This window comes from Rhincodon typus, unplaced genomic scaffold, assembly GCF_021869965.1.
Source record: "Rhincodon typus isolate 14 unplaced genomic scaffold, sRhiTyp1.1 hic_rhity00002051, whole genome shotgun sequence".
NCBI lineage: Eukaryota > Metazoa > Chordata > Chondrichthyes > Orectolobiformes > Rhincodontidae > Rhincodon > Rhincodon typus.
This window is the reverse complement of record NW_025967689.1, coordinates 2,452-25,000: the sequence shown is the minus strand read 5'-3', so window position 1 is coordinate 25,000 and position 22,549 is coordinate 2,452. Positions and strand designations below refer to the sequence as shown.

General features: G+C 39.9%; 1 protein-coding gene across 1 annotated transcript; it reads right to left on the bottom strand.

The window, feature by feature from the left end:
* Positions 1 to 624: 624 nt before the first annotated feature.
* Positions 625 to 22,110, bottom strand: LOC109925413 (ras-related protein Rab-15). The gene is made up of 6 exons (XM_048592930.1): positions 21,929 to 22,110; positions 7,056 to 7,116; positions 5,795 to 5,872; positions 5,577 to 5,666; positions 4,613 to 4,678; positions 625 to 2,592 (listed from the first exon to the last, which is right to left on the bottom strand). Exons 1-6 carry the CDS (start codon positions 22,108 to 22,110, stop codon positions 2,434 to 2,436), a joined length of 636 nt encoding a protein of 211 aa, XP_048448887.1. The 3' UTR covers positions 625 to 2,433.
* Between the last annotated feature and the right edge of the window lie 439 nt (positions 22,111 to 22,549).

Below are 22,549 nucleotides of genomic sequence, written 5' to 3'. Positions count from 1 at the left end.
AAAGTCTTTAACATCTTTCCCATGGAAGAATCAGATACAACATTCAACTGGGCTGAACTGAAGCTTTATAGTGGTTCAGCAAAATGTCTGCATTTTGTATTCTATGGCTCAATAATTAGATGTTACATCTCTCATTCATACACTCACCGCTAGAAATTTTACTGAAATTATCATACTTGGAAGTAGCCAAACACCTTATTTATAAGTGCAATTTTTAGGGGACACCCTGTCTTGCACAATGCAACAGTTCAGTTTTCTGCACAGGAATGTAATGTGCATAATATCAAATTAACCAAATGTTGAAACAGAGAAAGATCATTAGGAAACTCCTAGAATGAGTCTTAAGGTTTCAAGACATTTAGCACAAGCCGATAATTAAATGTTTTATGCAACTGAGGAAATACATAGACAAAATGATAGTATAACTTGGCGTACAAACGTCAATAGACACACAAATATTTCAGAGCACTTCACTTTTCAGTAAGACCTCTAACAATGAGCATTTCAATAAACAATTCATGTACACAGCACAGATGGCACGATGCTTTCATAGATAGAGTAAGATTGAAAACTGTTGTGGTATTAAGTCAAATATTCTGGTATATTGACATATTAACACAATTAAACCCTTGATGAAATTTATTTGTAGACATCTGTGAATAGAATCATTTTTTTTTCAATAGCAATTATAATTAATTAAAATCAACTTGTACGTTTTCCTTCACAAATACAGTAATTATGAAAATTAAGATGCTTTAACTCAGTATATCACTCTCATTTGACTCTTCCAGGCAGAGTGAAGTACATTGGGCAGTTGTTATGTTTCATAGAATCTTTGATTACAAGAGGAAAAAAGCTAAAAGCACAAATATTCAAAACATCAGGTTCAAACAAACAGCCAAATCTCAGTAAATTACATAATTGCTTCAACCTTTATCATGAATGTTGCATTCTACCACAGAGAGGAAAGCAATCGATACAGGCTGTGAACTGAACAACAGTATTCGCAGTTATGAAGAAATATTAACATCGCCACACTGCAATACTATATCACTGAGGTAGCCAAATCCTAATTTAACTGAAACAGGGTAATGCCTCATTTTCTTCAGAAATATTGGGTTCTTAGCCAAATGATGCTGCACTAATCATTCAAACATGCAATTTCTGAGTATTCATGAGTATTTGATAGGAATTCTTCCTGTTTTCTTTGCAACACCAATCTATTTCCATGGAAAATGTATCCAAACTCTGTCACATTGCTGCAAAAGGCATTTTACATCTGGAAGTTTGTGATGCCAATATTAAAAAGGAATTCACAAACAATTATAATTAGAGAACTCAATGCACAGAATATTCATCCTTGACTATTCTAATTATTAATTTTCATAGCAATTCTTCAGTATTCAAAATGTTGAAGTGCAAAAAAAAATCATTAATTTCATAAGAACTGTAAAGTGAAACTGTCAATGAAATGGAATTTGGATGGAATACTGGTTTAGTTATATAGTTTGTCCCATAGAAAATAATTTAATTTTCTGTTTCTGGCATGGTCAATTGTGATAAATGAGAGAAAGGTGTATCAGTCATTACTTACTTTGAGCAACAATCATCTACCAATTTAATGAGTGCTGGATATTTGTGGAGCAAATGACAAAAGTAAAAGCACAACTGAACCCAACTTTATAACTATTACGTCAAATCAGTCAAAAATATCATTCAGATCATTAACCTAGCAGGGCAGTGTAAGTCTTAGAATATGCAAGAGAGATAATGCTTATTTCACAACAGTGTTTCAAGATATTAAAAAATCGAAATTGACAAAATCACTTTTTGACAGTGTCCACAATAACATTGTTCTGTTCCAGAAGCCATAACCTCAAGCTTAAGTTGAATTTCTAAATAGACCAAGATGTAAGTAATCATGCTGGGTTCAAAAATTCTTAACTGGGCAGCAACATGACAAAAAGGGTACTTTTATTGAGCTTGGCTAAAAATATATTAAAAGCATATGGAAGAAACTAGTTATTAATTACACAAAAAGGGGAAGTCCAGGCAATTGTAATGGTAGGCAACTAATTGTGAAAACAACGGTGTCACACAGTATCTGGAAAGGGCTGTCCAAATAGAAAACAAATACTGAAACTGCAGTCATGTAGAAACTGGGTGACTGAACCATCAGTTGAGCACCTGAACACGAATCACAGCACAGTAACTGTACAAAATGCACAGCACACAAGCCTAGTCCAAGAAATGGTTGAGCCACAGAGCTGGGACAAAAATACAACACCTATTTGTATCAACTGGAAGGATTAGTCCAACTCAAGAGAGAAGCAAGATTTGTGTGAATATTTAAGGCGGCACAACATAACAGCAGGCAACTAGGTCTTGAGGCATGATTCAGACCGCTGAACTGGATTTTGTTTGGCTCCATTTCTAGCACCAGCAAGCTTTCTGTGAGTTATTCATCCCTTCGATTTTGCTGTCATCCTCCTCTAAATCAGCGATACTAAGTTCATCAGGGGTTGATAGTCGAAGCCCATCTAACTCCTTCTTATGGGCCTGTAACACTAGTTCTGTCAGTTTAGTAAATGACTGTGGAATAAGAACATGCCAAAATACCACAAGATTACAAATGCAACAAATCAACCTCAGCTTTTTTATCTGGACATACATATGTATATATATTTTTACATTACAATATTTAAGGGATAAGAGGGAGGAAAAAATTTTCTGTTGAAGCAATATTTATTCTTGAAAAAAAACTTACATTTACGTGTACTAAGTTACTTGATTGATTTTATTGAAAGATAAGATCAATGTATAAAATGAATTGTTATGTGAATTTAGATTGGTTTCAACTGGGAATTAAATAATAGGCATCTTACTTGCTGTACATGAAGCCTAGTTGATAACTTGACCAATGGCTTACAAAGCCCTGGCATAACCAAGAAGTGCCACATGGTCTCCTTTGATGTTTTACACATGTTTGGCTCTATTATAAGTGGTCTGATTCTGTAAATGGTGTTGTAATATATTTTCCTTTAGAAACAGTCTTATGATCAATATGACTAATGGATAGCTTAGTTAATACATTAAAATACACAATATTCATATTTTACATTCAATATTTACAATTAAGTTTAGATTTTCAGTGTTCAGAGTCAACAATAATACCAGGGCTGGGAAATTCTAATTACAAAGAATATAAACACTACAAGCAAGGTTCAGAAATTCAGTCCATCGAGGCTGCTCCACCATTTGATATAACCATGGTGGATCTCATCTTGGCTTCAATTCCATTTTCATATCTGCTGTCTATAACCCTTCAGTTTATTCCGAATTGAACATTTATCCAACTCCTCCTTAAATTTACTCTACGTCCCAGCATCCATTGCACTCTGGGGTAGTGAATTCTACAGATGCATGAACCTTTGAGAGAAGTAATTTCTCATCACCTCTGATTAAATCTGTACCCCTTCTCTGAAATCTATGATCTCTTGTTCTAGATTGCCCTACTTGAGGAAACATCCTTTCTGTAGAGATTATAATGAAGTCAGCCAAGTGGACCTCACAATGTGAGTTCCTTGATTGGGGCTATTAACTTGATCCAATCATGGAGCCCTGGCTGACAGAAATAAACAGTAGCATCAGAGGTTCTGCTCACTGAGAGCTGGCTCTGAGGAAGCCAGACCAGTGTCAAGTACTATGCGCGTGTAAATAAAGGATGACTTGGTGATGGGATGCCGGCCTCTCTGGAGTTATTTCTCCTTCTACATCTACTGTGTCAATCCCCTTTAGCATCTTATATTGCTCAATTAGATCTCCCCTCATTCTTCTAACCTCTATAGCCCTAAACTGCTTCATCTCTCTTCATCGTTGCCAATCAGAAAAAGACCCATTTAACCCGACTCTCTGCTTTCTGTTGGCTAGCCAATCGTCTATCCAAGCTAATAAATCACCCAAACCACATGTTATCTTATCAGGAGAAATAAAAATCCTGGATCTACATATATCAGTTAAGAGAAGGCAAAGCAGAGTTTTAAAATAGTAAGTTCTAAATTTACTTTGTGTTTTAAGGGATGGTGATGGCGCAGTGGCAATTTCACAGGTCAGTATTCTGGGGACCTGTGTTTGAATCCCACCATGGCAAATGGTGGAATTTGAATTCAATAAAAATCTCCCATTTGTTGTAAAAACCCATCTGGTTCACTACTGTCCCATGGGGAAGGAAAGCTGCGCTCCTGACCTGGTCTGGCTGACAAGTGACTCTAAACCCACAGCATTTGTAGTTGACTCTTAATTATTGTAGGACAATAAATGGACATTTACATCCTATGAAATCAGAAGCAAAAAAAAAGTTTGGCAGTGACTGTGAGTAAATTTAAAATAGTCACTCAGGTGATAAGAAGATTAGGACAAATTTCTTTATGTTATCGTTGCTTTCCTACAGGTTGAGGCTGATGCATCGTTACAGAGACTTGGGAAGCAAGTAGTGCAGTGAGATTAATTTTAGATTACACTGGGAAGCCGTGGGAAAAGATATAATATGCCAAATTGCCTCTCTCGGTGCTCTAAATATTTACAGTTCTGTGATTGTAATGTTTGCACTGACCTCTTTAATGTTATAATTGGTGCAGGCACTTGTTTCGAAGAAGTCCATTCCATATTCTTTTGCAAGCTGTGGAAGGAAATGTTAATAGAAATTTTAATAGTTTAAATGATGAATATGATATCAAGATTAGGATTAAGATAAGGATACTGATTCCTAAGTTACCCAGCACGTTCTTAATTTAAAATGTCATGCTGCCCTTTGTGCCTGCTGTACTGTTCAAATCAGAGCAGGTTGGGTCTGTACTCCAACTCTATTTAAACACAATAGCTTTATAACCCTGGATACCCTAACCTAACAAAGATGATACTATGCTACACACACACTGATGAAGAAATCAGGTTAGGAATCCCAATATTTGTTGGAATTTATTGTGTCGTGTCTTTAAATAATGAGTCCAGTAGCATTTAATCTGCCTCTAGAGTACTTTTGATTTTATGTTCGACTTGTTCCTCCCCTAGAAATGGCAATATCACCAAGAACAAAGAATGAAAATATATCAGCTATCATTTTAACCTCTGCTTTATGGATAATAGGGGCCAGTTAGCACATTGATTAGATTGCTAGCGTGCGGTTCAGAGTTTAATTCCAGTTCCAGCTGAAGCAGATGTGGGACTTACCTTCTGACCTTGTCCCACAGACAGAAAGGCAAACTACTGGTGACAGCAAACAGCCAAGAAAAATGAAACAAAAAGCAGAAACTGCTGAAAAATTCCGCAGGTCTGGCAGCATCTAGAAAAAGTGGAGCTAACATTTCGGATCCAGTGACCCCTCTTCAGAACAGTTCTGAGCTGCTGAGTTTTTACAGCAATTTCTGTTTTTGTTTCTGATTTCCAGCATCTGCAGTTCTTTCATTTCTTCGTTAAGAGAAATGGTTTGGAATGAAAAATCAGCTAAAGGACATGTCTTTGAGCATAGCACATATGGAATGTAATAGAATAGAACATAAATGACAGCAACTACTTACTTTTTGACCTTGTTCTGCACTCACTTGCCTTTTCTGTTCCTCATCAGCTTTGTTGGCTATGAGAATTTTCTGAACACCTTCAGGAGCATACTTGGGATAGGAAGGGTGATAAAGAAACAAAATGTGAGTACTGTAATTGATTAACATGGACAATGCTTTTCTTACAGTCTTAATGTTTATTCAGAGATAAGATTCTGCAGAATCACTTTCTCTCTTACCTCATCAACATCGCTGGCCCATTTAATAATATGCTGAAAGGAGCGTTCACTTGTAATATCATATACCAGAAAAATTCCCTGGAAATAAAAATCAATAAATCCTATTTAGTACGTAAGTTAGTGGAAAATGGTTTAAACTTATGCTAGTAATCATGCCTTAACCATAATACATCTTAGCAAAGTGGATTGCCCTCACTTAGCAAGTGCTGAAAAAGTAAAACTAGCTAATTAAAGCAACTTACAAACTGTGGGCTGTTGCAACTGCTGCAGATTTTAAAGTCTATTTAACCAGACAGCAACTCCAAGTGGCCATTCTTCACATGTACTTTTCACCAGACAACTGACAGTGGGAGATGATAGCAACAAAACACCACACAAATATGGCAGCAATCACCATGGAATTTAATCAAAATTACTGGATCACTTTTGTGTTCCTTAAAGTTATTGACCAGCTCACTCTTGTCTTACGCCATAGAGGGAACATAGCAGGTAAGTGCCTCATCTGCATGACTCAGAACTACAAGGAAGTAAATTCACCCACTGTATAATAAAAACCTTGTTAGTTTTTTTAAGATTTTCATTCCGTATTGACAAATAGTGTTGATGATCTACTCCTTTGCTTCTTACAGTTAAAAGGCCATTATTTATATCTTTGCCCAGACACTGCCAGTCATCCTGCTTTTAAGGGGGAGTCAACTCCTGTAGTGAGGGCCTTAACCTACTTCAAAGTTGGCAAAGTTAAGGTAGCACTCAGCTTGATGTCGGGCTGATAAGTGAACTTGGCCTGATCTTCACCCCTCCCCGCTGTTCTTGTTAGGCAGGTTAAAATGGACTCTTAAATCTGTGTATACTGACAATGGACAATACCGCATTCAATCATCACCTGACCCCTTCACTATCACTTTCAAGGTGCAATCACTGGGTTGTGACAAAAAGCAAAACCTCCACTGTAATTTTCCTCTTCCTAGCCATGATCACAAGGCTAATTCAATCACCGTCAACTGCAGCCACGATTAAAAGTCAGCAGGGACAAACCCTAATGGTTTGCATGGTCAATGTCACACCATTTATTTTAGGTGATGAAAGCACAGTCAGAAATAAAAATAACTTGTAACGGTTACGGCAGATCTATCAACCAATTCAACTGCTAAACCATTACAAGAAGCTTCCTTGCTTTCTATTTCAATTTGTTTTGAACTCAATTGTGTCATCTGGCCTTATTTGCTTTCCCAAACATGGCAGACTGTAATGTGAAGCTCACCTGGGCACGTCGGTAGTACTGCTTTGTGATAGTCTGATATCGTTCCTGGCCTGCAGTATCCCTGAGAAATAATTCAAACAAAAGATGAAGGTATTAAAATGATCATTGTCATAATCCAAAAGTTCTAATTACAGGACCTGCATATTACTCCACAATCAATCCTTATTTCCTTCAATAATAGTCCAACTTGTCCAAGCCAACCATGTTCCCAAACTAAACAGGTCCCACCTGCCTGTGCTTGGCCAATATCCCTCCAAACCTTTCTTCTTCATGAACTTAACCAAGTGTCTTTTAAACGCAACTGTACCTGCATCCACCACTTTATCTTGCTGTTTATTCCACACACCCACCACTCAATGTAACAATAAGTTGCCCCTTGTGTCCTTTTTAAATCTTTTTCATTTCAACTTAAAAAAAGACCCCCTAGTTTTCAACCCCCCTACCCTAGGGAAAAGACCCTTGCCATTCACCTTGTCTATGTCCCTCGTGATTTTATAAGCCTCAATAAGGTCACCCCTCAACCTCCTACACTTCAGTGAAACTAAGTCCCAGCCTCTCCATTTTTATATCTCAAACCCTCCATTCCCAGCAATGTCTTTTCTGAACCCTCTCCAATTTAATAATATCCTTCCTATAACACGGTGACGAGAATAGCAAACAGTACCCCAGAAGAGGCCTCACCAATGACCTGTACAACCTCAGCATGACGTTCCAACTCCTATCTGAGCAATGAAGGCAAGCGTGCTAAATGCCTTCTTAACTACCCTGTCTACCTGCAACACAAATTTCAAAGAATTATGTATGTGAACCCCTAGATCTCTCTGTTCTACAACACTACCCAGAGCCTTATTAATTGTATAAGTTCTGCCCTTGTTTATTTTGCTAAAATGCAATACCTCACATTTATTCATATTAAACTCTGTCTGCCACTCCTCAGCCCGTTGACCCAATGATCAAGAGCTCTTTGTAACTTTAGAAACCTTCTTCACTGTCCACTATACCACCAATTTTGGTGTCATCTGCAAACTTACTAAACATGCCTTCTATATTTTCATCAAAATCATTTTATGTAAATGACAAACAAAAGTTGATCCAGCGCCGATCCCTGTGGAACACCCTACCCTCAGAAATCAGTATTTTTAATTGTTCAAAAGTTGTGCAATGCAACAAACAATGCTTTCTTTTCTTCATTCATTCATGGGATGAGGTGTCACTGATTCGGTAGCATTTATTGCCCATTCCTGGTTGCCCAGAGGGACTCTTGATTAAGAGTCAACCACATTGTTGTGGGTCTGGAGTCAAATGTGGGCCAGACCAGGTAAGGATGGCAGTTCTCTTCCCTAAAGGCCACTAGTGAACTAGATGGGTTTTTCCAACAATCAACAATTAGATTCTTAATTCTAGATTTTTCTTTATAGAATTCAAATTCCACCAACTGCCATGGTGGGATTTGAACCCCGGTCCCCAGAATATTATCTGAGTCTCTGGATTAACAATCCAGTGATAATACCACTAGGCCATTGGTTCCCCCTATTATGGTTATGTACTATGGTTATTTTTAAGAAATCAACCATAAGTTTCCTCTTTAAAAAATCATTTTGTTCATCAAATCATTTATGGGTTTTGTTTTTGAGCAGATAGAGAGGGTCCATTAAAGCTGTGCTCAGCAAATGTAAATCAGGGCTTTCGTTGACATAATGGCAAAACAAACAATAAAAGGTTCGCCATGAAGACATTTCTGACATCTATCGTGAACAGTAACCCCCTTGCTGTCAAATTGACTGTGGACTGCAATGTCACAGTATCCCCTGAAGGGATGGCTTTTGAAGTGGAGTAAGTTATTATGGGGAGTTCCATAAGACGACTGGAGCCACATGTTCTACTTACTCCCAATTCCGTGAGTCAGTGACATAGATTCCAGGATCAGGAGGCAAGAGCTTTTCTCCCTGTGACAACACATGCACCATTTGTCCTCCAACAACTTCACCGGGGTCAGAACTTGGGCAAGGCCTCATCCTGGAGGTAGAGCAGCAGCCTAGGTAGGCTTGTCTCAGTGACAACAACAAACATCTCCATCTCAGGAGTCTCTCACCATTATACAAGCTCCAACTGTGAGAAATGCACTGAAAAGCTCCACTGAGAGGGGAAGGAATATGCAACACAGCTGGTGTGCTGGGGATAGGATGGGAGGGTTGCAGAATTGCAGGGCAAAGCATTTACCTTTTCTGTAAAGATATTTCAGTTGCCAGGTTCCAAAGGTTTGGGACGTGTGTTAAGCCAGAGGCTATCAGCCTCAGTAAAACATTTAACGGCCAACCCATTTCCTGAGTGCAGGTAGACAGCCCCTTCCCCATACTGCCTGTGTTCAACATGGCAACAAATTGTGTCTGTCTATGTATTTGTTATCGTTTTAATATCTCACTGACCCCCAAACTGCCTATTTTTGGGTATTAAGATTTAGTCTCTTACTCTATGCCTGCTTGGGGTGCAGTGACGCTGTATACAGATCATAAGCAAATGCTTAAACTGTTGTAAAATGAATGCATCAAGTCAGTGTAAAAGGCTTCACAATTTGACCGGCGGTGAGTGTTCATCGAGCTTTATGAATGCCAAGGTCAATCTGTACTGTACGAGAATTCTGCAGTTCTTTTAAACAAGAAGGTCTATCTCCTATTACACTCTGTGTGGAGAATGCTTTGTGGATGGTCGCTCTAGAAACCAAGGAAACAGGTATTGTTCTTTATAGCAACACTCTGCCAGTTCATTGACGGTACTAATCTCTCATTGGGTCCCTTGAAATGGACAGAATCGAAACACAGGCTTGCAGGCTTGACTGACAGCCCTATACCTGCCCCGGAAATAGGCTGTACACCCTCCTGTAACATGTCATACAGTTCTGCAAATGCTTCCCTGATAAACTACAGCTTCCAATAGTCTTGAGATTCAGATCGCTCCTTTGTGGTTACTACCTACATTTGACTAGGCCACAGCAAACAGGATGAAAGGCTGAATCAGAGATAGTAGGAACTGCAGATGCTGGAGAATCCGAGACAACAAGGTGCAGAGCTGGATGAACACAGCAGGACAAGCAGCATCATAGGAGCAGAAAGGCTGACGTTTCGGGCCTAGCTGTTGTGATGAACCTTTGCATGCACATCAGGCACCCAGCTAAAGGATTGGATCAGGCTGCATTTCAGAGCTGCTTGCTTTTCCTCTTAGCATTCACTCATTCAGTGCCAACCTGCATGCCTACAGCATCCATACTTTGCCTTGCCATACATTGTCAATTCAGCAACAGCTAAAGGCTGTCAGTAATGCCATATTGATGTGGTCTTTTGTGAAGACACACAGAAAGGCTGCTTGTTTTTACAGATCTGTCCAGTGTGGGGGAAGGTGGGGGGGGAGGGAGGAGAGCATAGTGGGACATAGAGGTGGGGCTGGTGCTCAGTTGAACAGGGAGGGGCCACTGTTGGTCTGGGGTCCTGGTACCATCAGACATGGGCACAGTCTGTATACAGTTCAGGAGCTTGGCCACAGTCAGATGTCAGCTTTGGAATGATTATCATCAATGGATTTGTCCTATTGGAGTATGCGGAGAGGGCAACAGTCAGTCCTTTAGGGCCTGTACCACACAATTGGCGGAATTCTGTATCATCAGGCAGGGACCTGCAAAGACTTACATCAGAGGTCTGGCCCAGGGGTCCATCCATTGGTTGTTAAGAAGGGTGTAGGGGAGTGGGGTTCACTGCCAAAACAGATGGGAGAGTCCAAGCTGGGAGGGTGAGGAAAGCAAAGGCATTCATTATGCTGTGCATCAAGGCGTCCTACCATCCTCTCCCCACACACCAGACAGATCTGTCATTACAAGAAGTTCGTGGGTCTGCATCTGGTCATAAACAGCAGAAGTAACAGAGGAAAACAATGGAAAATTTTGCTTGTGCGGTGATTTTACAGACAGAATCGAAACAATGTGTTTTGATTTCAAAGACAGAATCGAATCAATGTGTCCTTGGACAGTGGAATGTCAATATTGGTTAAAGAATTGGGTTAAAAGTTGATCTTAGGCATTAAGGTAAAATTGTGCCAGCAAGTTAACAGTCATTTCCATACCCAAGCTAATTTTCTTTCCAACTGACTTCAAAGATATTGTAGGGTGTGTGCAAATGACTGATTAAAGGTTACAAGATAAACATATTTCTGAAGTTACGCTCTGTGAATACAGATTGTGTTGGGGATTCTTCCACCATCAACAGAAACATGACAGCAACTACAGGCAAATGACCACATGGAAACAGACCATTTGGCCCAATCAATCCATGTTGGTACTTATTTCCATTTGAGCTGTGACCATTATTTCTAGGTCTGCACGGTTATCATAGGTCTTTCCTCTCTCCTTCAATCATCTTCGATTAATGAGGTGATCTCTGCAGTCAACCTGACTGCCTGGTAGCTCTTGGAGAGGGACATTCTACCCAGCTGGTGGGGAAGGTCACCCTTGCAAGCAAATAATTGCCTGAACCTCATACCAAATGTGTCGGCTTGTGACTTTCTAGTTAGCGGATACAGCCACTTCTCTCCAGTGAGGTCTTGGCCTTTTTCTCACAACCCACCATAAATAGCTGCTCTAGCTGGATTCTGCAGTGAAATATGAAATGATGGACGGGCAGAAATCCAACCCAGACTAGACTAGCAAAGTTACATTCGGTTTAGTTCAAAGCAAGTGACCAGGAATATATAGTTAGAAGTTATACCACAGGAATCCTTTCATGGACAGCAATAATCATATTAGCACTGTTTTTCTGCCTGAATAACTGAATGTTTCCAACATTTCCCTTCTCTGTCACTGGATCCTGAACCTGGAGCTCCCTTTCTCACAGTACCTGCAGCAGGAGAGAAAACTGCAGCAGTTCAACAAGGCAGCTCAGCACTACCTTCTCAATTAGTGTTGGGCTACAAATGCCAGCAATGCCCTCATCCCGAGAAAAAGAAACAATGAACAAAAAGTCGAAGAGCATGATGAAGGGGAAAAGAACAATCATTCAATTGTTGATGCAGCAACTAGTTGTGAAATGAACAATGCCCTCAGGCCGTAACTCCACACTTACTGTTCCCTAAATCTTAGGGAGTTGATCTGTCAAAATTGTTATGAAATGGGAGTGGAACATTTATGTATACGGTTATTACATTTCTGTTTGTTTACAATGGCATAAGGAGACTTTTGTAGGTCACTGACTGAAGATGAAGTTCATACCTTATTTTGAATTCTTTCATGGGCTGTGGGTGTTACTGGCTAGGCAAGGATTTATTGCTGGCCCTCACAAAATTCTATTTACTGCATGAATACCTCATAAGAGAAATTTATAATTGATTAAAACTCCAGCAGAGTACAAGCTTCCTTGTAGCAATGCCAAAACTTGGCAACTTCTTGGAAACAGTGTATTATTTTATGAGGCCGCTCCAGTTAATTGTTAAGACCATATGTGTAAACTCTAAACTTGCCTGGAACTTGCATATGTTCGTTTGATTCCAAGATGGTTAGCGAGATGTGAAACTAGCGACTAATATTTTTCTTGTTAGTAGCTTTATTCACTAAAAGTGGCATTAGTGATTGGACGGCAGGAAGAAACGAACAGTTTAGGTTTCTTTTAACAACAGGCACATGTTAACAGTATGGGATGTGAGCATGTAACGACATGATTGGATAATATAATCACATTTGTTAGTTTGAATAGTTTGGATAATATCGTCACGTGTGCTACCTTAGAATGAGAGTTACAAAACCAGGGTTGGACAAAGATAAAAGTGACACAGTGTATAACCCATTGATTGGAAACGATCCATCAGTAGCAATAGTTGTTTGGAAGTTTATTATCTGTCAAAATGGTACAAAACCTTTGTATTCAAAATAAGACCATAAGAAATAGGAGAATAGTAGTAGGCTATTCAGCTCCTTAAACGTAATCTGCTATTCAATAGGATCATAGCTGATCCGACATTCTTGTGTCCACTTTCCTGCATCTTTCCCACAATCCTTGATTCCCTGACTGGTCAAGAATGTATCTATCTCAGCCTTAAATATACCACAAGTGCACTGCCTCCACAGCTCTCAATGTCAAGGATAAGATCTGAGTTTTCTTGACGTGTACATCTCCCCTGCATCCATGAATAAACATTTAAACAAAGATACCCCAGTCTTGTCTGGCCCAAGACGAAAGAAAGGGTTAATACTCACCCTCACAATTACATATGTCTGTTTCCCAAAGAGCAACCCAGTCTCTTTTTATATTCCTTTTGACAATTCAAACTAAAGAAAAGAAATTAACTTGGGACAGCCCCAGTTAGGGGCACTGTAACAAAACCAAACCATGAAAGGACATGTAGCAAATTTAAAATGAAATCTGTTTTGGAGTGGGGGGGAATAATGATATACACTAGCCCCTGCACTGTCCAATGATCGCAGAGCCTCAAGTATGTCAATGAACACTGTATACTCCCTCTTCCAGGGCTACCCGGGTATGAATGCAGCCACAAAAGAGAGGCAGGCAGTCAGGTATAATGATTCCCTCCATAGCCCATTGCCTGGACCTGTTTGTTAATGGACATCCTGGTCAGACACAGCAGCAGATTGACACAGAGGTCCTCCAACTTTCCCATCCTCCTACAACCAGGTGCGCAAAAATCTAGTACATGAGCAATTTCTCTTTGTAAGTGTTCCAGATACTTAATGAAACGCTGCCCTACCCTTGTGCATTGTAACCACATAGTTAACAGACCATTAACAGCAAGTTGCCGTTCGATATCTGCTTGCTGGGGGCTGCATAAGAATCTGAATGCATAACATCCCATGAGATGGAAAGAGTGAATGAAGAAAACAACTTTCACATCCTCAGGACAATTTATCACTTTTGACATGTTGTCACTGTTTGACAAATGTCACCACCAATTCGCACAACGCAATGCCTGATAAGCAGTAAATGAAATAAATGCGCAGACAGTGCACAATTTGAATGGAATAATGAATTGATTTGAAGATAAGAAGAATTTGAGAATGTGCAAAGTAGCAAGGACTAAAAGTACTAAAGGGAAAAAGGTGCAGGGCTGGATGAACACAGCAGGCCAAGCAGCATCATAGGAGCAGAGAGGCTGACGTTTCGGGCCTAGACCCTTCATCAGAAAAGGGGGAGGGGAAGGGGGTTTTGAAATAAATAGGGAGAGAGTGGGAGGCGGATAGAAGAGGGATAGAGGAGAGGATAGGTGGAGAGGAAACAAACAGGTCGAAGAGGCGGGGATGGGGCCAGGAAAGGTGAGTGTAGGTAGGGAGTTAGGAAGGGGATAGGTCAGTCCAGGGAGGACGGACAGGTCAAGGGGGCGGGATGAGGTTGGTCGGTAGGAGATGGAGGTGCGGCTTGAGGTGGGAGGAGGGGATAGGTGGGAGGAAGAACAGGTTAGGGAGGCAGGGACGAGCTGGACTGGTTTTGGGATGCGGTAGGGGGAGGGGAGATTTTGAAACTTGTGAAATCCACATTGATACCATTGGGCTGCAGGGTTCCCAAGCGGAATATGAGTTGCTGTTCCTGCAACCTTCGGGTGGCATCGTTGTGGCACTGCAGGAGGCCCAGGATGGACATGTCGTCTGAGGAATGGGAGGGGGAGTTGAAATGGTTCGCGACTGGGAGGTGCAGTTGTTTGTTGCGAACCGAGCGTAAGTGTTCTGCAAAGCGGTCCCCGAGTCTCCGCTTGGTTTCCCCGATGTAGAGGAAGCCACACCGGGTACAGCGGATGCAGTATACCACATTGGCAGATGTGCAGGTGAACATCTGCTTGATGTGGAAAGTCTTCTTGGGGCCTGGGATGGGGGTGAGGGAGGGAAAAAGGTGCCTTGTGTTGTGTTGGTAGAAAAATAAAGATTTTAGATGGTTGCCAACAGGATATTTACCCTGCACAAGAGAAGGTCACATGGCTGAACTGCTCTTCACTTATCCTGTGGGACTATCTTGATGTCAACGGCACGGCAGGCCTGTTGAATACAGATAAAAGCTACACTACATCATATTCAGCTGACACTACTTGAGCTACAATGGTGAATGATAGACTGTACTGTTATCTATGTTATTTTAATTAAAGTTACAGTTTGTGCTGCCTTTAGTTAAATGCATATTTCTCTGCATAATTTGAATAAAGTTATTTTTAAAAGTTAACAGATTCCACTTATGAAATGTAAGTTCTGTTTGTTACCTAATTCTTTATCACCATCACCTGTTAGTCCAAAACTGCCCCTATTAAATTAATTAGAGTAGTTCGGAGAGCTAAAACATCACACTAAAGTTTGTATGTATAATACCATCATAAGTTTTAATAACACTTAATTGGTTTACCTTTGGACTCAAGCAGAATAGCAACAGAACAATAATTTCAGCAAGGAGTTCAGACAAACAACAGGAATGAAATCTGAACAACAAGGCTGACTAGAATCAATGTCAATTATCAGTCAGTTATCTCAGGGCAATGCTAGTAAGATTAAACTAGTGATATAATCCAAGCAAGTTTATCAGAGTTTGATTTTCTGTGGACCATAGGGAAATAAATTTTTTAAAAATATTGATGCCCTAATGTCTTTTTCTTTGGCTTACTGCCAATATTTTGCCTGCGTATGTTCTTTTGAAGCACTCTGGGTTATCTGTATTTATATTGCACTTTCAGCAGAGACAAAGAGGAAATAACAGAAGTGAATATTTTGGCAACAGTGACTAGGATCATGGGAAGTAAGAAATAGGAGCAGGAATGGGAATTAGGGGAATTTGCCTTTTGGAATCATACCTGATAAAAAGAAAGATGGTTATGGTTGTTGAAGGTCAGTCAACACAGCTCCAGGACATCTCAGCAGGAGTTCCTCAGGGTAGTGTCCTAAACCTAACTATCTTCAGCTGCTTCATTAATGACCTTCCCTCCATCATAAGGTCAGAAATGGGGATGTTCGCCGATGATTGCATAATGTTCAGCGCCTTTTGCAACTCCTCAAATACTGAAGCAATCCATGTTCAAATGCAAAAGGACCTGAATAGCATCTGGACTTGGGTTGACAAGTGGCAAGTAATATTCGTGCCACACAAATGCCAGGCAATGACCATCTTCAACAAGAAAGAATTTAACCTTTGCCCCTTGACATTCAATGGCATCACCATCATTGAATCCACCATTATCAACATCATGGGATTTGACCAGGACTGAAAGGGACTAGCTCAAAATCACGCAGCATGCAATCACCTCCTCACGTTTTAAAGCCCATTCACAGTCGACAAGGCACAAGTCAGGAGTGTGACAGACTGCTCTCCCTTGCCTGGATAAGTGGAGCTCCAACAATATTCAAGAGGTTTGACAGCATCCAGGATAAAGCACAAAGACTGGCACCACATCCATGAACATGCATTCAACACTCAGGAGCAGCAGTGTGCACCATCTACAAGATGCATTGCAGAACTTCAGTAAGGCTGTTTGGTCAGCATGTTCCAAACCCATGAGCAATACCATCTAGAATAACAAGACCTGCAGATATATGGGAATACAATCACGTAAAGGTTCCCTTCCAAGTCACTCACCATCCAGACTTGGAAATTTAACAACATTCTTTCACTGTCGCTGGGTCAAAATCTTGGAACTTCCTCCTTCTCAGAACTGTGGGTCTGCCTGCATTGAACAGATTGCAACTCACCATCACGTTCTCATGGGCAACAAGAGATGGGCAATAAGTCAGTGGTCCAGTCAGTGGCACCTACATCCCATGAATTAATTTAAGAAAAGGTAGGCCATTCAGCCTTTTGAGCCTGCTCCATCATTCAATGAGACCATGGCTGATCTTCGAGTTCAACAGCGTTTTCTGCACTATCCCTTGATTTTTAAAAAATATGTTAAAAACGATCAATCTCAGTCTTGAACCGACTCAGTGACTGGGCCTCTTGGGTTGGAGAATTCTAAAGATTCACCACCCTCTAAGCAGTGATTCCTCTAAACTTTCTTTCTGGTGTGTGGGCCTCCATTCTCAGATGGACGAGATCGTTGTGCTGACACCTATCATCATGTGCGGAACCTTGGAACAGCCGTGCACATGTATAGCCATGCAGCTTACAGCAAACATTGCCTCTGAATGAAGAAATTCCTCCGCATCTCAGTGCTAAATAGCCTACCCTTTATTCTGTAGCTCCTCCCACTGGTTCTAGACCCATGAGCCAGGGGAAGCATCCCTCCTGCACCTACCCTGGTGACCCACTGTCAGACTTGTATACGCTTGAATAAGATCACATTGCAAGGGTGAAAGAACTAGCCATTATATCACTGTACTGTAAACTCTCCAGTCTGGAAACTTGTTGTTTCGATACATCAGTTGTCCAGAAATATTTTGATCAGACTTAAACAACTCATGGCATCAATTCAGGGCAGTATTTTGGAAGGGGAAAAGTGGAAAATACAGTGTCAGGACAAGTAAAACAATTTTTGTTATTGCTTTATGATGTTTTCTGTTTTGTGACAATATTTCTATCTGTCGTGTTTTCTAATTCACATATTTGTGGTTAAGCATTCTATTGTCATTTTATAATCCAGAAAACATTAACATTGAAAAATGACTTGATCCCACTCACTCCAGAGTGGAGAAGTTATGTTGTATCTTTAAATATCCATATTTATAATTACTGGGATAACAAGGTGTAGGGTTGGATGAACACAGCAGGCCAAGCAGCATCGGAGGAGCAGGAAAGCTGACGTTTCGGGTCTGAAGAAGGGTCCAAACCTGAAATGTCAGCTTTCGTGCTCCTCCGATGCTACTTGGCCTGCTGTGTTCATCCAGCTCTACACCTTGTTATCTCAGATTCTCCAGCATTGGCAGTTCCTACTATCTTTTTATAATTACTGGCCTTTGTTTGGGGGCAAGTGAATTGGATTGTGCAGTTTCGATTCATCTCAACACAATTTTTTTTAATTCCATCCTGAGGATGTGGGTGTCTTTAGCAAAGTCCGTATTTATCACCTATCCCTAATTCTCTGGACATTGCAATGATTTTTGATGTCACTAACATGAGGGGAGAGGTAAAACGTTCATTGAATATTGTGAGCAAAAAAAAATGGACTAACAGGGAGGGTTCTTCACCTAGTTATTGCTATTGGCTGTTAGTATTAGTTGGTATGAGGAGCATTATTTTTCAACAGTAACACAGATATAAGGGTGCGCTGTGCAAATGCATCAGTAACCAATACTGTTCTTAATGCCATCTCTAATATACCGATCAGTGATTCCCGCCAGCAGTTAAATAACACTCATGTCACTTCCCTGATACATTTATTATCCTGGTGTGATGATGCTTGGTTCCTGCTTGTTGTTTTGAAATGCTTTCTTTTGCAAAGCAATTAATTTTGAATAGTGGAAAGATGCGTAGGTGTATGTTTGAAGCAGTCATACAGATCATACTTGAACCAAAGCAATTATACCAAAGAAAGGCAGGTGTAATTTTTAAATTAAGTTCAGTGCCAATGCGAGTATCATGATGAGGCTGGCATTTGTCGTCCATTCCTAGTTGTCCAAAGAAGGAAAATGTAGTTCAATGCAATTGGGTAACTTGTCTTGTTATTGGCACCATACGCCAGTAAGTGTAAAGTCGTCCTCGTCCTACCAGACTAATAGGGCTGCTCTCTCATTAAAGAGAGTTGCAGGAAGTAGTTTAACCTGAGGGTCACCACACCTCAGGCAAGGGGGGAGGTTGAGGAGCAATCATACACCAGTATCAGGTAAGTGTGCACCAGGTTTGCCAATCACTGCTCATCTTCGATGTGAATTTATCGCCCCCTAGCTACATGTGAGATGAGATAACACAGTGTGGAGCTGGGGGAACACAGCAGGTCAGACAGCACCAGAGGAGCAGGAAAGCTGACGTTTCGGGTCTTGCTACTACCCATTTTCTTAAACTGGCCATAGTTTGTGGGAGAGGCAGGGAAGTTAGCTGGTGTGCATTTAAGGATTATTCGCACATTGAAAACGGCATTTTCCTCAAATCTGAGTCAGTGAAACTGGTCAATGCAATTAGCCCAAAGTAGGCCAAGTGCAATTGGCAGCCCAGTTTACATCTGTTTGATTTTCTTTTTGTCACATCAACCTCTTCCTGCAGTCAGTAGAAAAGAAAATCAGACCAGTGGTGACCAATTTCACACCAAAACAGAGGGTTGCAGCAAAGACGTTTCGGGTCAGGAACCTTCTACAGCAATGTCAACTTTCCTGCTCCTCTGATGCTGCTTGGCCTGCTGTGTTCCTCCAGTCATCAGAGATAGCGGATTAACATTTCTATTTGAACACAAGGCTAGTGTGTTTCCTGTTGTCATGGAGATGACAGAAGAGAAAGTCATTTTGAGATGAGGTTATCAGCTTCCTAGTACACCTAGAGATATCACAGAGAGAAAGGTAGGCACAGTTTCTGGTGTGACAATTTCTGCCTTTAAAAGGGATTTGTCTGTCCTAGTTGTCTTGAAGAGACATGTTAGAAATTTGGTGCAGAGTTGTCTGCTCCATGGAAAGCAGAGTAAATAGATTTGGATTTTTTTAAGCTAGACAAAAGAAGCATGAATGGATGGAGTCAGACTCACACAGACTCAAGTTTTAGTTTTTCATTCAGTTGTTGAAGTTGGGGTTTCGGATATTGAAGCTGCTAGATACAGTTCTCTGCTGCTGCTGCAAAAGCTTGAGTTCTCTCTCTGCTGCTAGATTCCTTCTGTTGATGTTCCACTTCGGGACTAGAGAAGATAGCAAGTGAGGGAAAATCTGTTTTGCTGAATTTGCCTTTGCCAAGGGTGTGTTTATGGGATGCAGCTACATTGGTACAGTTGATGAGTAGTAGTTAAAAAATTTATTGTTTTATTAAGTATTTCAATAGAGTAAAAGGAATGCCCTTTTTTTTGTTCATATTTTAACTGTAGTGCAAGAATTAAATGCTTAAAGCCTATTATTTTGACCAATTGAAACATATCTGGAATGCAGAACCGACACTTGCTCTTAAATAAAAGTTAGTGTTTAGGCTATCTCCTTGATACATTTTGAGGGGTTTTGATCTGCTCCAAAATACTGGTCAATCCAAGTCTACAGTCAACTGTTTCTTGTGAGATCAGAAAGATAGAAGTAAACAAAGGCATGCACCATGTGGAATGTAACTGAGTTTATGCTTCGTTTGAAATTAAGTTTATGAGGAGATAGGCTGGAGGGTTTGCCTAGCCGAAGCTACACAGTGAATCCCTGGGAAAGCTCTCACTGTGGAAGGTAGTTTTAGGAAACAGCAAGAAAGAAATAAACCACTTGTGGAGCTATGAATTCTCTTGGGATTGGTTTCAGGACATTGATGTCTATTTGAGAATCCATGTAACATTAAAAAAAAGGGGTTCTCAGTTGCCATGAAAAGTAGAAAGAGATAAACTCTGCTCAGTGGGTTAAAGCATAAGTTACTTTTACAAAAAAAGGAAATAATGTTTCATGAATAGTGTTTTATGTTTGGTTATTGATAAAAGTTCTTTAAAACCTGAATTTTGATATGTCATGATTCCGGTGAATTAATGGAAATTCGACTTACTCTTTAGAAGTTTTTGGTCTTTTCCAGAGTATATACTCTCTATTTAAACTGTTTCTGTGAGAATTTCCTGCAGTAGAGTAAAGTTATAATTACACGTTAAAACTACTTCACTGGGATAGGCTGAGGTGGTGAATGGTGCTATGTAAATTGAACTCTTTCAATCAAATAGGAGTTACCAAAGAGGAATACCTGTTTAAAGGACATCAGTTTCCAATATAAATGTTGTCTGTTTCTGTGCTGTATGAATCTATGAATCCATGAACAAGGTAGAAACTGCAGATTATTTTGATAACTGAATACATTATATAACGTTAAAATCCAAGGGACAATTTTCCAATACAAATAGAAAATGATCATGGTTAGCCAGTAGGTGGGGCAATCTACTAATGAACAGGATTCAGGTTAAAATTTCAGCCAATGTTCAGTCATATTAAACAATTCACCAAACTTGCCATGATTTCAACAGTCTCAGGTAACTGTCTCTTCCTAAATGTGCTCAATGAAAACAGTGAAGAGTTGTAACAGTGGAAGAAGTACATCAATTTTAACAATCATAGACGTGCAGATTTGGAAATGGCATTTTAATCATGTGGAGCATCATGGTCAAACCTAATCCCGAAGATTATATGCATTACTGTAAGATCTAGGTCACATGTTCATTTGTGTCGAGGGATTAGTATATCTTCTAGCCTCTGACTCACCCTTATCGTGATTTTCCAACAAACTTTATTTCGTTTTCAAGAATGTGACCAATGACAGATTTGGCAAAATAATTTGCATTTGAAAGGAAATAGGACATAATATCACTTAGAAGGATTACACTGCATACGGATTTTTTCAAATATGTTCAGATTTCAGAGGCCTTTTGAGATGAAAGATCAGAATTGCAATCTGACAAATCCAGTCCTCTTCACAGCTATTGGTTCAAAAAGCATTACTTTATAGAGATAAAAAGAGAACCTGGATTCCCTCTCCTGAACCCAAAGGTGCTGAGGTCAGGGGTAGCGCCATTGCTGTCACTCAGTCTACACCTTGTTGACAGTCAACTCAGCACATTCTTCTGGTCTGGCTGTCTCAACTTCTTACAGTATAAACTTACTGACATATCCAAGTATTCTTAAATTTACCTTGTAAATGTTTGCATAAAATGCATTTTCATGAAAATACAAAACAAAAACATTTTGTGGAAGGTTTTCATGTACTTAGGTTTCTTTTAAATGCTTAAGACTCCATTGCTGTAAATACTCAGATTCGTTTAATCCTTTGTGAACTTACCAAATCTGTATTCGCACCTTGATTCCATCCACGTCTATTGTTTTCATTTTGAAGTCGACTCCTGTGAACAAGACAAGAAATGAATGATATCGAAGTGGTGCCATGGAACAAACAAAAGATAACATCAATGTTACAACATCAATGTTGGCAGTGGTTTGAATGTAAGGTTTTGATATTGCCATAGTCCTGTTGTGTTTATATATTCTCTGGACCATTTACTTTTCTTAAAGGCTACATCTCATCTCTGGAAATAGAGCTCTCTGATTTTCTATCAGCTGTTCCTGATTAGAATTATCTCCATTCAGATCCTCTCCTGCACACCATGATCACTACAGCATATTATTCTTAAATTTAGAGTTTAAAAATGTTCTTATAGTTTAATGTGTGGATGAAGATTGGAATAATTTCACCCTGTACCTTATTCTTACCCAGTCTTTTTCTCAAGCCCTGTCGAAACATCAAAGAGATTTAGATTAGAGATTTAAGAGATATAGTTCCCGTATCTTAATGGTGTTTTCAAGGTTATTGAGTGCCAAGTTATTTACCATTATGGGTTGATATTCATGAAGAACAGGGCGAGAACTATACCACACTCATCTTCAGTAGGACACTTCCATATTT

Excerpts from the sequence above, each read along its gene's own strand:
- LOC109925413 (XM_048592930.1), bottom strand. The coding sequence starts at position 22,110 with ATGGCAATATCAAAACCTTACATTCAAACCACTGCCAACATTGATGTT. Across the intron at positions 5,873-7,055 it reads AGTACTACCGACGTGCCCAG|GGAATTTTTCTGGTATATGA; the intron begins GTGAGCTTCACA and ends TTTTATTTCCAG. Across the intron at positions 5,667-5,794 it reads GGGCCAGCGATGTTGATGAG|TATGCTCCTGAAGGTGTTCA; the intron begins GTAAGAGAGAAA and ends TCCTATCCCAAG.